This window comes from Micropterus salmoides, unplaced genomic scaffold, assembly GCF_014851395.1.
Source record: "Micropterus salmoides isolate LMB-PRFRI ecotype aquatic unplaced genomic scaffold, ASM1485139v1 Ms_hic_scaffold_1, whole genome shotgun sequence".
Taxonomy (NCBI): domain Eukaryota; kingdom Metazoa; phylum Chordata; class Actinopteri; order Centrarchiformes; family Centrarchidae; genus Micropterus; species Micropterus salmoides.
Window position 1 is genome coordinate 7,504,647 of NW_024040040.1, and position 13,205 is coordinate 7,517,851.

Genomic DNA, 13,205 nt, shown 5'->3' on the forward strand with positions numbered 1-13,205 from the left:
TGCAGTGGCTGCTGACTTAGAGCTGAACGAGCTGCACTCACATCATGGATTATTGTCCATGAGCACGCAACGTTGTGGGTGTGTTTGATTTGGGTCAGTTAGCGTGCTCCTTGGGTGCTGGATTAAATCAACTTTTTTTGGTATGCCAAGAGGCAATGATGCTAACTTAAACCCATAATGACGTCACGCTTAATTTTATTACATTGTTGCGTGACTACTTAAATGTAGTAAAATACAAAAATACAAAAATGACTTTGTTACAGTAATGAGAGTAAATGTAATTCATTACTTCCACCCCTTGTTGGAGTTTGACTTTGCTCACCGATGTGGTACAGGCCGATCCAGTCTGTGGCATCCACTTCCTCCTTGATGTCCCAGGAGATGACCAGGTGGCTGTGGCCCAGAGTCAGCTCGTGCGTAGAAGCCGTGAGTGATGAGCGGCTGTCTGACGTCACCAGGTCTGTGTCGCTATTGGCCCGCTGGAGGCCCACCCCTGCCATTTCTGGTTGGTTCCCAGACGACATAGTGGAGGAGGAGGACGCAGAGGTGGAGGCTCCATCTGGGCCCTGCACCGACAGGCTGCGGAGGTTGTCGGGCCCAATCGTGTAAGGCCGGGAGTGCGGGGTGCGCCGGCGCACCGCCAACAGGTGCTCTCGGGCGCTGCCGTTGGCTGATGTTGAGGACGTCGGGGATGAGGAAGAGGCAGTTGCAGCCATCGCCATGGTTAAAACAGAGGAGGAGGTGGAGAAAGGAGGGGGCGAGAAGCGAGGGGGAGAGGAGGAGGAGATCTGGGGGAGGTGATGGTGGTGCTGGTGGGAGTGGGACTGAGGGTGGTGGTGGTGTTGATGATGGTGGTGGTGTGGGTGGGAGGGGGCTGAGGAGGTGGAGTGGGAAGGGGAGGATGACTGGGGGCGGGGGCGAGGGGGGAGGACAGCCGTTGCGAGGGAGGGGCGAATGGTGGAGGCCAGGTGGGTGAGCTGAAAAGGAAAGAAATTAGGGAGAGGAAAAAAGAAGGGAAGGAGATACGTAGGCCCTTTAAGCTAAAAAGCTCCACCTCTAGACCAAACTAAAGAAGTGATGAATGGCGGGAAAGATAAAGTAAAAAATAAAATGGAGGAAAGGATGGATGCTAAAGCAACTCTATTTAAAAAACACTGTTTTGGTTTCCCTGCTGTACATTTTTTTAGCCCTGCTGGTGTTCCCTTGGGCAAGGCACTTCAGAGATCGTCATTCAAGGTGTGAGGAGGCAGTCTGAACCATTCTGCCCTTTTGTCCCTCTTAGATCAGTCATGTATATCACATTGCTACTATGAATGTTGACCATGTGTCCCTTTTAACACCTGAGGGCACGTGTCCATTTTGACAAACACAATAGAGTCAACAGCAGAGCAACGCCTTGCTTGAGGGCACTATAGTTCTTCATAAATCATTATGACAAGGAAAAGTAATGGAAGCGGGAGGTGGGCAGAAAGAAGAGGAATTTAAGGATGAAACGCGATCCAGGAATACTTCCGCTGGTCTCTCCGGGGAGAAGGGGGTGATGACAGGGCGCTCCTATGATCCACGGGAAGGGTTGAAGGGAGGTTGGAGACCTATAGAACAGAGAGAGGAAGTAAAAAAGGTGAGGGGAAAGGGGAAGACAAGGGGGGGGGGGGGGGGGACAAGAAGAGGGATGATGGTCAGTATTTTGTGGAAATATATTACGTGCAGCAGGAGATCAATGTGAGGAGTTGCAAAAGTAATGCATGGAAAATGTTTAATTTATGTTTATTAAAACACATATATATAGTTATATAGAGTGTGTGTGTGTGTGTGTGTGTATGAAATTTCTTTGGATCTCCCTCTTGACTTTTTTGTCCCATAACTCTCAGGATCTTTTAAGAAATGAAAAATGACTGTCTTACTGCCTCCAAACTTGGCAGCGATGGCGCGTTGCGAGAGGCCTTGCTTGTGCAGTTCAACAATCCTGCCACGTTCAACGAGAGAAAGCCTTTTTGCCTTTGACATCAGGAGATCATGACAGTGTGACTGCCTGAAGATCAATGACACGAAAGCCATTTTTTTGTGCAGATTTTACCTTTTTATGCCTATAGATATTAAACTTTTGATCAGCCTGTTTGAGTTTAAATGCAGTATTCAATAAATCTCTCTCTCTCTCTCTCATATATATATATATATAAAATTAAGCGTGATGTCATTATGGGTTTAAGTTAGCATTATTGCCTCTTGGCATACCAAAAAAAGTTGATTTAATCCAGCACCAAGGAGCACGCTAACTGACCCAAATCAAACACACCCACAACGTTGCGTGCTCACGGACAATAATCCATGATGTGAGTGCAGCTCATTCAGCTCTAAGTCAGCAGCCACTGCATTGCCTTGCATCATAGGGGTGTGGGTGTGTGTGTGAAGCTTGTTGCACCCGCTGTGGTGTCCATAGACTTTTTGTTGGTAATTTTTGTTTAATTGTTTTATCCTCTTTTCTGGTTAACTCTTGTGAGGCTATACAGAGGAAGGTCGAGGTTGTTTGCTCTATTCTTATTGAATATTTAATGCAATTTATTTTTGAAGCCTATAGTGTTCTTTAATATCCTACTGCCTTCCCTGACTTTAAAATATATATATATATATATGCGGCTACTTCAGAGGTTAGCAGGTTCAATTCCACTTCCTGAATGGATGGAAAAAAAAAACATATCCTGTTGAGCGCGCGCACACACACACACACACACACACACACACGCACACCATCTCCTATCCCTATCCCTCTCTCTCTCTCTTACGCACACACTTTGATTGCCATGGTGAGAGGTGATTACGGCAAACTGTGCGTCTCTTCTGCACCAATCACGTCAGAACTAATGATCAGCTGCCACTCCCCTCCTTCTCCTTCTTTCCATCCTTCTTACCATTATAAGACTGAACGGATGTACACTCACACACACTTAGACCCCCAGGTTTCCAAATGAGAGAGAGAGTATGTGGGGAAGACAGACCTAAATAAATGATTGAAGAGGAGAAAGAAAAAAAGATACAGGATATATTATGGAAGATTCAAAATGTCCGAATTAAAGTACTTTGCTTTGTCCAACCAACAGTCCAAAATCAAGAGAGAATACATTTACTAAGTTAAGTTTTAATGTTAATGTTTTGATAACCCTACGCTGTAGTTAACGTAATGTTATTAAGCTAAGGTTAGCTAGCTACCTTCATTAAATAATGTCAGCCTATTCTTTCAAACCCCCTGGGAACCAGTGATAAGGTGTGGTAGCTAGCTAGCTTTAGCATGAGTTCATGATTTGTGTCAGTAGTAATGATACAGAGGTAAAGATTTCATTCATTCACTGTGAGGTCTGGATGAAACACGGCTAAAAGTTCGATTTCTCTGGCAGGGCTTTTCAATTTGCATCTCTTGCTAATGCTAATAACATTGATCTATAATACAGTTTTCTTTCATTGCATATTTTGACTTTTCTTATGTATAAAGTGAATGTAAAGTTTGCTTTTCATGCGTCTTTGGCTAACACCAATCAATTAAATGTCATTTAACAAAGAAGCAGAAATGACTTATGTTTGGGAACACCTCAATAAACTATCTGAAACGGTGGCGTATTGTAATATATTACATTATATTCATTTAGCTGACAACAACTGCTATATATGTGAGAGGTCGCACGCCTCTGGAGCAATTGGGGGTTAAGTATCTCGCTCAGGTACACATTGGTGGGAATTTAGTCTTGGTCTCCCACATCCTCGGCACGTGACTTATCCACTGCTCCATAGCCACCCCATTGTAATATTACTGTGTCGTTACTGAAGTTTTAAAAATAAAAAGTACGTCTAAAATGGTAGGTCTGGAACTCGTGCATTCATATGTCTAAAACTGTGGTCTGGAGCTACTGCATCTAGAAGTGCGGGGGTTCTCCGGCTCTGCAGGTCAATAATAGTAAGAAAACTGCAAGCAGCACTATCAGAGGCCACGCAATTGGCCGCAATTAGGTCTAATATTTGTGTTATTAATAAAAGGGGGACACACTAATGTAGTTTTAGCTCCGGCTTTATTCAGCAACTTTGCTCCATTACAACAACACTGGCCTGCCAGCTCCAAAGGTCCAGTATGGCAGATGGCAAACGGGCAGTCAAAGGTTTGCTTTATATTATAAATTATCATAATATTGAGACAAGAATCCTGCAGAGAGCAACATGGAACAAGCAGCAGAAAAGCCTTGTTTTTCCACAATAATGTGATCACACCATTACATTAGTGTCTTTCGACTTTATTTGTTAGATCCAAGATTTATTTTGGATGTTTTTCTTTTCAAAAGATAATGTGGTCACTTTGAGTTACAAAAGGAAAGAGAGTCATGTTTGCCTCGGTTCATGTTTAGCAACATTTCAGAGGTCGACCAGGCTTCTAAAAATGCACATTTTCTTCATGCCGAGGATAAAGGCAGGCTGACCAACTTCTGTCAAAACATTTCTGTTCAGTCAACAGTTCCAGACTGACATTCCTCTTTCCATGGAGAACAAACAACACTATGGAAACTCTTCTTCACAGGAACTGGTATCAAAACAAACGCTGCAGGAAATAGCCTTCTCTTCATGAGAAACATGACTGATAAGCTATTTAGGAGCAGGAATACCAAGTGACTCACAATTTCTCCATAGAGGTTGCCTATAAATAAGCTCATTTTCAGAAGGAAAAGACAAAGTTGTGAAAGCCCCTGCTGTCAGTGCTTTTATAGGTGGATTCTACCGTTAGAAGTCCGTAGTTTCCTTACTTTTCCCAAAAATTCCTAGTTTTTACTTTGGGGCATCTCCATATTCATTTTATTAATGTGTATTTGTGCACTGGTGTTTTATTTTGTAGTTGGATCCGCAGCGGTAAATACTCTTTGTTTTTTTGTTCATATATTTGTTCATGTATTTGTGTGTATTGTGTTCTTGGAAAGAACTTTGGGTCAACTCCTGTTGTTTTTAAATTTGCTATATTATATATAAATAAATAAAACTGACTTTTAAATGATTTCTGTTCACCAGCAAACCCACAATGATGTGAAATAAACCAGGCTCTCTCTCTCACACACACATTCACACCCACACATCTGGACAGTTTTATAAATAGCCCAGGGCAGAGGCCAGTGCCGAGCATGGTGGTTCCATACAGACACACACACAGTCACACGTACAAAGTCAACCAACCAAAAATACATGCTTTGTACAAACAAATTAAAGCACACTCACATTCACAACTCTCTCCTCAGAAAACCTCCAGCACCCTCAATCCTGAGTCTCACAACCTAAAACCCTGCTGCACAAACACTCACCACTGCCCCTTCTTTTTAAAAGTAATCAGATATGCACACATACACACAGGCATGTGAAGCTCTTGGGAGGTAAGTGTCCTCGACCCAGCAGCAGGATTAAAACAGAGAATGGGTGGTGAGGGTTGGGGGGATTTACTGTTGACAGAATGCCTTCTCTAATCCGCTGCATTACCACACGGCTTCAATCTCAGCTGGAGCCCCGGCTGCCTCTGCAGCTACGTTTCCATCCAGCGGTCCAACAAATTTTAACTCAATGGACTGCTGTGTACATAAAATGCAAATTTGTTTCCATCACCTGGGTTAAAATGCTGCCTCAGTGCAAAATATATATGGAGAAACACATGCTCCCAACTTTAGTTCAGTACTGTTCACTAGTTCTCAGACTTCTTTTGAGCACCGTGGAAGGACCCTACCGAAAGGCATAGAATCATTCTTTCAATTTTTTATTTGTCCTTCTGCCAAATACATTGCATTTTTGGCAGACAAAAACCTCATAAAAAACACCTCATGAAATTTTGCACACATCTCACACCTAACAAACATTTACGCGTCACATTGGTCTCACATATAGGCATGGCAAAACGTCTCCATGGCACCCCCTAATTTTGCATCATCCCAAGACACACAACAAAAGCCTCACGGACCCATACCATAAACCCAACAGGAAGTCAGCCATTCGCTGTACTTTAACAAACTCCTCCTAGAGAATTAATCAGATCTGTAGTGCAATCTAAAGACAATGGCTTAAAAGTTGTTGGGAAGTGACTACTTTTATGCTGTGATGGACTACACCAAGCAGGTTTGTTCATATCGACTTCAAAACTGTCTCAGAAAATCCTTAACACATTAATGTTGCTATATTATGCACCCCGTGACTTTCCATCAAATGATTTTGCTGTGGCGATGCATTATTCGCCACAAAACAGGAAGTTGTTGTAACTTTAGGGTGCATGCTCAAATGTGTTTAATAAGACTCCCAGCCTGACAACATCTACAAGTCAATATTCAGTCATAGTCATGGCGCCACCTACTCACAATGTGTTACACACTTCACATACTGGGACATAATATATAATCAGCGGGTGTTCTCAAGCGCCACTTATGGGACAAAGGAAGTGACACAACTTAAACTAAACAAGGAAAATAAGTATATAAATCAACATGTATGTATACATTATGTAATTAGAGTTAAAGCAAAAAATATACTTATAAAAATGAATAAATATTGAAAGAAATAAATGATAATGGGTTGGTTTGGGGGGGAACTGAATGATTTTTTCAAATGTGTTTTCTTAAATAATTACACCTGAACTTGTATTAGGTAAAATATGTGAGTAGCACTGGCTCACCTGATGTCTGTCTTTCTCTTTAGGATAACTTGGTCCATAGGATTGGTTGTTTTTAAAATATGAACAATATAACTTGTACCTGTTGTCACGTTGTAACTCTAATCCCTGTTGAAGGTTATTGGACAGAAAAGTGAACTTAATAAAACTGACCGGAAGTATCGACAAGATGTGAGATGTGATGTGAGAACTTGTGTGATCTGTCCTCCTACACACCTTTCACCAGCATACAGGTGAACAGAGATTAACTGATACCCACACGTACCAGGACTCGTATAGTTCATTATTAAAGTGTTACGCAAGTGATTTAGCGCTGTTTTCCCAAAAAGATGGAGGTACTAACAATAGACAGTCTAAAAAAATGAGACCAACGTATCCTGAATTTTAAAGTATGAATCAAGCTAAATAAAAGCAGGAAACTATATTTCCCATCATGCAACTAACAGCATCTTTTCATTAAGCCACTTTAAAAAAAAAAGATCCACTACAATTCCTGCATTGATAATAATACGTAAGTAAAAGGTACGCAACTATTGTAAAGTATGAAAAGTGAAAGTACTCAGTGCAGAATAACGTGCCTATACAATATAATTTTTGCTTTGGATCAATTTGAGGTGTGGTACTGGACAAATTCATTTCTGTTCTACATTAGTGTGAAATAGCACAACAGATAACTATTCCTAATCCTATTATATCATGAAATTGCAGCTGTTGTATGATGGAAAGAAGGCAGGCAGGGTCTCAGAGTCAGTCAAACCCACGATGGGAGCTTGTAACAGCTCATACATGTCATAAAAGAAAATATCTTCTGCATATGTTTCCACTTTTTCTGAAAATCTGCCATCTGAGTAAAAGTAACACCGCGTAAGTTTCCACACTGGTCTCTGAATTTGCATAGATTTCCCAACCCCCCTTTGAAGAATGTCATGTTGTATTTCCGCCTCAGCAGACTTCAGCTCTGTACCGGCTGACTGGCTCACTAGGAGGAGGTGGTTGGTCGAGAGAGGACACTGGCGCCGCGTTAGCAGCGCACGCACACAAACACACAGGTGAAGTGCACATGCATGTATCCATTGAAACACACACACACACACACACACACACACACACACACACACACACAGAGGAGACAGAGAGTGGATTGATGGGTGTGTGTAGAACGGATCACAGAGCTGACTCATCATTGCCCAGCCGCCTCTAAGACTTTAAGTGTGTCTGGCATCTGAGCAGGATTTTAATTTAGGTGTGTGACATTGTAAGCTAGAGTATAATGTTGTAGGTGAGCTGCTGCAGTGGCAGGGTTACCCCATTCACTTAAAGGTACTCTCCCTGATGTAGTTATCTTGTCCTCAAATCCCAAAACGTCCTCCTGGCTAACTGCTGACTGCGTCTGTGACAAACTGTGGCTCGGCCCAATGTAGAACATTAAATGAGCCGATACATCACCTGAGTTTACACTTACATTAATTAGATAGCCGTTTTTTGTCCACTTGGAGACAGAACAGAACAATATGATGTAAACACGACATATAAATCACCTTAATAATTGGCTCTGTTTTGGTCTCCACCAGCTCCTGAGAGTTAGTCGCTAACTGTGTCTGTCTGCTGTTTGGTGCTGGGCAGGGGGTGTACAGAGGGTTTAGCAGAGATTTGTAGCTGAAATCAGCTGCCTGATGTGGCTGGACATTATGCTGATGAGAGCAGTGAGACTGGACCAAAACAGTTACCAGGCTGTAAAACAAAAACAATTTTCTACAAGACCATACCTGTCAACCCGCCTGTTTTCCCAGGATTATCCCGTATTTCCCCGTTCTATCCCTTTATCATCCCGTTTAATTATTTTCCCGTAAATGTCCCGTATTTTTAACCTTTCTAAAAAATAAAAAAAGCGATGGGCACATTTGAAATGTTTGCTCCATTCCTCTCCGGTAAAGCAGATGACAGTTTGTAGAACATTTAGAACAGTATGAAGAAGAAGACGAAGACAAAGAAGAGCAGCGCGAGGGGTTCAAGTCTGATGATACATTGCTCTAATATTTCACTTGCCTATTGCCCTAAAAATAGATACGTGCCGGAAAAAACACTTATGATATGAGAGTAAAGACTGCAACATATAGTAATTCTTCTGCATTAATGGTTGTAATTATTGACAATTTAGTACTCAACATTAATAAATTATAGACAGATGTAGACCGTGCTTCTTGCACATGGATTTAATGATTAAAAACAACCCACAAAAAGTGCTGTAACCGGAATTAATATCGTGGCCTGATACTTATTTAATTTTAAAAACCTAGTTAGAATATAAGAACATTTTTCAGTGTGCTCGGGTGGGGGAACCTTCCTTTATTATTTCTCCCCCTTACAAAGCCCTGAGATAAAGATTTTTCAAGACACCTTTCACATTACACACATGCATTTGATTCATTTGATTCACTGTTAATATAAAAATATTGATTGGAGCAGCTTTTCTTTACCACTATGCAGGAGCTACTTTTATATTTTAGCACACTTCATAAAAGCCTGGACGTTGTTTTAAATTAATCTCAGAGGCAGCAGATCCACCTAGTGCTTTTTTCTTGTTTGTCCATGTGGGTCTCCTTACATGAAGTGTTAAACTGCACTGTGTGAGACACAATAAGTGCAATCTTTCCTCCAGCAGCAGCTTCAAGTCGGCAAGTTATTTATAAATGGTGACACTTTGTGACTAAATATACCCACAATCCGGTAAAAACAGAGCCAGGCACTGACATCAATACACATCAATCAGCCGGTGGTGGTGAGGCTACACACACAAGCTGGATGCTCTGGAAGCAATGTACACACACACAAAACCTGTGTTTGATTTGGTGCTACTTTCATCCTACGCTAAGATCAAAGAAGTGATGGGAAGAAGAGCATGCACAGTCACAAGTGTTTCCCATAAAACTAAATGTGGGTTTAACAGGATGAGAACTTCATCCCTCTGACTCTCCACTGAAATTAAAATACTGCTGACACTCTTCTAGGTGGGGCAGTGCTAGGCCTCTGAAGAAAAGGCTACATTACTGAATTATGCAACGGTCAGAGCTGCACAAGGCAACATTTAGATGTAGAGAACAAAAAATATAGCCATCGCCTCAGCCTAATTAAATCACAAAGTGGAGCTACAGTGGAGAAGACTGACCCAGTCTCTGAAGAGTGAAGAGATGCCAGAAATGTGTCCTATTTGCCAAAATAACATTGTGTACCGGGGTGGGACACTTCTCTGCCCTCAGGGGGAGACTAGACAGGAGGGCAAAATAGAAAACTGTCCCTGTAACTGACTATGCCTCTCTGGTAACTTACAGGAGATCTGGTTGGGTGTTGTGTGAGCTGGATGACAAATTTAGAGAGGGTCATTTCCAGCTCTATATTTTTATTCTGTGACTCCACTAGAGTAGCTCTGCATGATTCATAGTTTAAAAAAATTCTTATACTGGCCCTTTATGCAGCCACGCAGCCCACCCTCTCTAAAAGCCCACTTTCTTCGTGCTCAAAGGCACATGAGAGCTACAGTACATATCATGCAGGCCACTTTTACAATCACATTCACCGCAGCACATATGAGACGCGACTTGGATACTGCTAGTAATATGTTTGCGAATGTGTGACGAATCTGGGGACAGAGGCAGTCCACAAGTGCTGCTGTATGTAAATGTACTTGATAGACGTGCCCCGTGGCACACTATCTATGAAGATACTTTGGGTTTTCTGCCAAATAAATGCTGTTGAGATGATTAATGCTACCCCTTGTCTAACACGCAGAATGAATCAAACTACATTTACTTATGAACTCACATTATGGGGCAGAATGCTCCTCCCAAAACAGATGTAGGCCTACACCTAATTTTCATTGCTATTTGGAGTCAATTTATTACATTTTCTTTCTTAAGACATGTCCCCATATACTGCAAATAGATCTGAATAAATCTGTAGAAGTGAGTGGAGTATCTCTTAATTTTGTAATACTGTGATGTAATGCCATCACTGTAAAATGCTGTCTATTCCTTAAGAAACAAACTCGCTTTACTTCACAACCGAAAAAGCACCTTCTGCAATACATGCAAACAAACTCCAAAAACTTGAAGAGAATGGTTTGAGGAACCCAACAAGTTCGAGGTGTTGACTTGGCTTCCAAATTCCCCAGATCTCAATCCAAACGAGCACCTGTGGGATGTGCTGGACACACAAGTCTGATCCATGGAGGACCTCGCAACTTACAGGTCTTAAAGGATCTGCTGCTAACGTCTCGGCGCCAGATACCACAGTATACTTTCAGACGTCTAGTGGAGTCCATGCCTCAAAGGGTCAGGGCTGTTTTGGCGGCAAAACGGAGATGTACAAAAAATTAGGCAGGTGGTCAGAATGTTATGACCTGCGTGGTGAAAGATAAATATCCACAAATCCTTAAATCAGACTAAATTATGTAATATCAGATGGACTTTTCTTGTAGAGTCATGGAAAATGAGGACGTTGCAAGGTCCTTGCCTTTCATATAAGGCAGCAAGAAGTCGTAACATGACTTGCTGGAGTTAATATGCCTTACTTGACATTGTGCATCCTGCATATGCGCACATCGCAAACTTTGACCAGTTTTATATGACATTGTAAGGTCATATGACAGAAAATGAGGCCCTAATATACCCTCAAAGGTCTATCAAGATACATTTACTACAGGCAGTACATTTACTCATCTGGCGGACGCTTTTATCCAAAGCGACTTACCTTTGAGGAACAACCTACAAGCATCAACAAAGCATCAAATACAGCACGAGAACTACAACTGACAATACATGCTAGTAAGAGCACTAATAAATACTAGTGAGAGCTAATAGCAGATATCGCATCAATGGGGTAAAGACCTAGGGGGAAAAGTAAGAGTGAAGAAGAGAAGAAGAGCACAGGAAGTGCATGTCAGAGGTTCGGAGTTACAGGTGTATATGAGAAAGTCCAAATCTGGTTTGGAATTTTAAAAAACAGACTGAAATAGGACCACTATCTCACACACAGTCCTGGAATAGCTGTAGGGTGACTGGAGAACAATGAGGCGGTCCCGTCAGAGGCGACAGCTTCCTGTCCCCAACACACACCATCACATTCCTCTGTGCCAGTGTGTGTGTTTGTGTTTCAGTGCATTCTTGTACTTTCAACCTTGTGCAGACCAAAGTGCTCGATCCACAGTGACAGACATGACAGTTCTCCACTAACTGAAGAGATCTGATTCGGTGTGTGCCCACAGAAAAAACTACTGGTTAGGTGTGTGTCGACAACCACCTGTCACTCAAAGCGGCCATGTTTTGAATTATGCTTAAGTTTAAGCCTACATTCAAAATAGCGAGAAATCACAATGCAAAAGGGAGTGGCTTATATGGATCGATTCTTTGGATTGAAAGAACAGAGACTTGCAGCTCAAAAGTTACAGGTAAGCACCATCTGGTCAAACTCCACCAAATTCGACACTGCAAAGGACCCTTAGGTCCTCAACAATACTCCCGCCAAGTGGATGGACAGGAGTTGAGAAAATTGAAGGACAGAGACAGAGAGACAGAGATTCCTTCCTTTATAGTTAGGTTGCTTTTAGAGTTCAAACACAATACTGCACAGGGCTTCTTCGCAGCGAGGAAACTCCAAATGGCAGCAAGAGACAATTTTAATAAAATTTTAACAATAAAGAGAAATTCTTAAACAATAAAGAGAAAACCTCAAACATGACATCAGCAGTCCTAGATGCTAATATATCATTATCATGTCTTGCTTTTGACCGGACTGGGAAGTTTACAATCCATCAACACCAGCCAAACTAAGACTACGTTCACCACACACACACACATCAGTTAGTCCTTTTTACAGGGTTGTCATTTTAAAATGAGTCAGCCAAAACTTAGACGTTTTCAACCACTTCTTGGATCTAACGTTAGCTTAATTAAGTATTTAGCTACAGCTGATAAAATCTGCTAGCCACAATATTAGTTGGCAAATTCAACGGTCGCTAGCTCGAGATGAGATGCCTGCTTTTGTCACCGTCTGAAATCCGACCCAGACCCACTGTTTGAAAAACTACACATTTCAAGTATTAAATCTGACACTGTTATCATTGTATTTACATTTACACTTTGAAATATTGCTGGTTAGACAGAAGAATCAGCTATTGCAGCTTTAACATCAACCACAGCCTATAGTGGCACATCAGTGCCTATAGAGGTTTTGACCTTACTGATTATATTGGATAGGAGGGGGATTTGTTTACACATTGTCTCTCACTCAAGGCTTTCTCTGGTGTAAATCAGGGGATTTAATTCAAGGTATAGCACAGTCTGGGATACACTGAAAAGGGTATCAACTATCGAGTCAATAGGCCTAGTAGATACATACACTTGAGAATCCCTCTTGTATTGGATTCATAGACTGTATATAAAAAGATTGGATTGCAATGCCGAGATGCAGCAGTGTGGTGGTAGAGTAGATTCTACTTCAACTTGACCCAGGTCCGGCCCTGCTGACATGTCTAATG

The 13,205-nt window shown here is 41.8% G+C and overlaps 1 protein-coding gene across 2 annotated transcripts in view; it reads right to left on the reverse strand.

The window, feature by feature from the left end:
- LOC119900865 (E3 ubiquitin-protein ligase HECW2-like) overlaps nucleotides 1–13,205 on the reverse strand; it is a 44,774-nt gene that overhangs the window by 30,276 nt on the left and 1,293 nt on the right. For both annotated transcript variants that reach the window (XM_038716163.1, XM_038716153.1), the window contains exon 2: nucleotides 323–1,592. In XM_038716163.1, coding sequence (XP_038572091.1) covers nucleotides 323–722 — 400 coding nt within the window. In that variant the 5' untranslated portion in view covers nucleotides 723–1,592. The remainder of the gene's footprint in view (nucleotides 1–322; nucleotides 1,593–13,205) is intronic.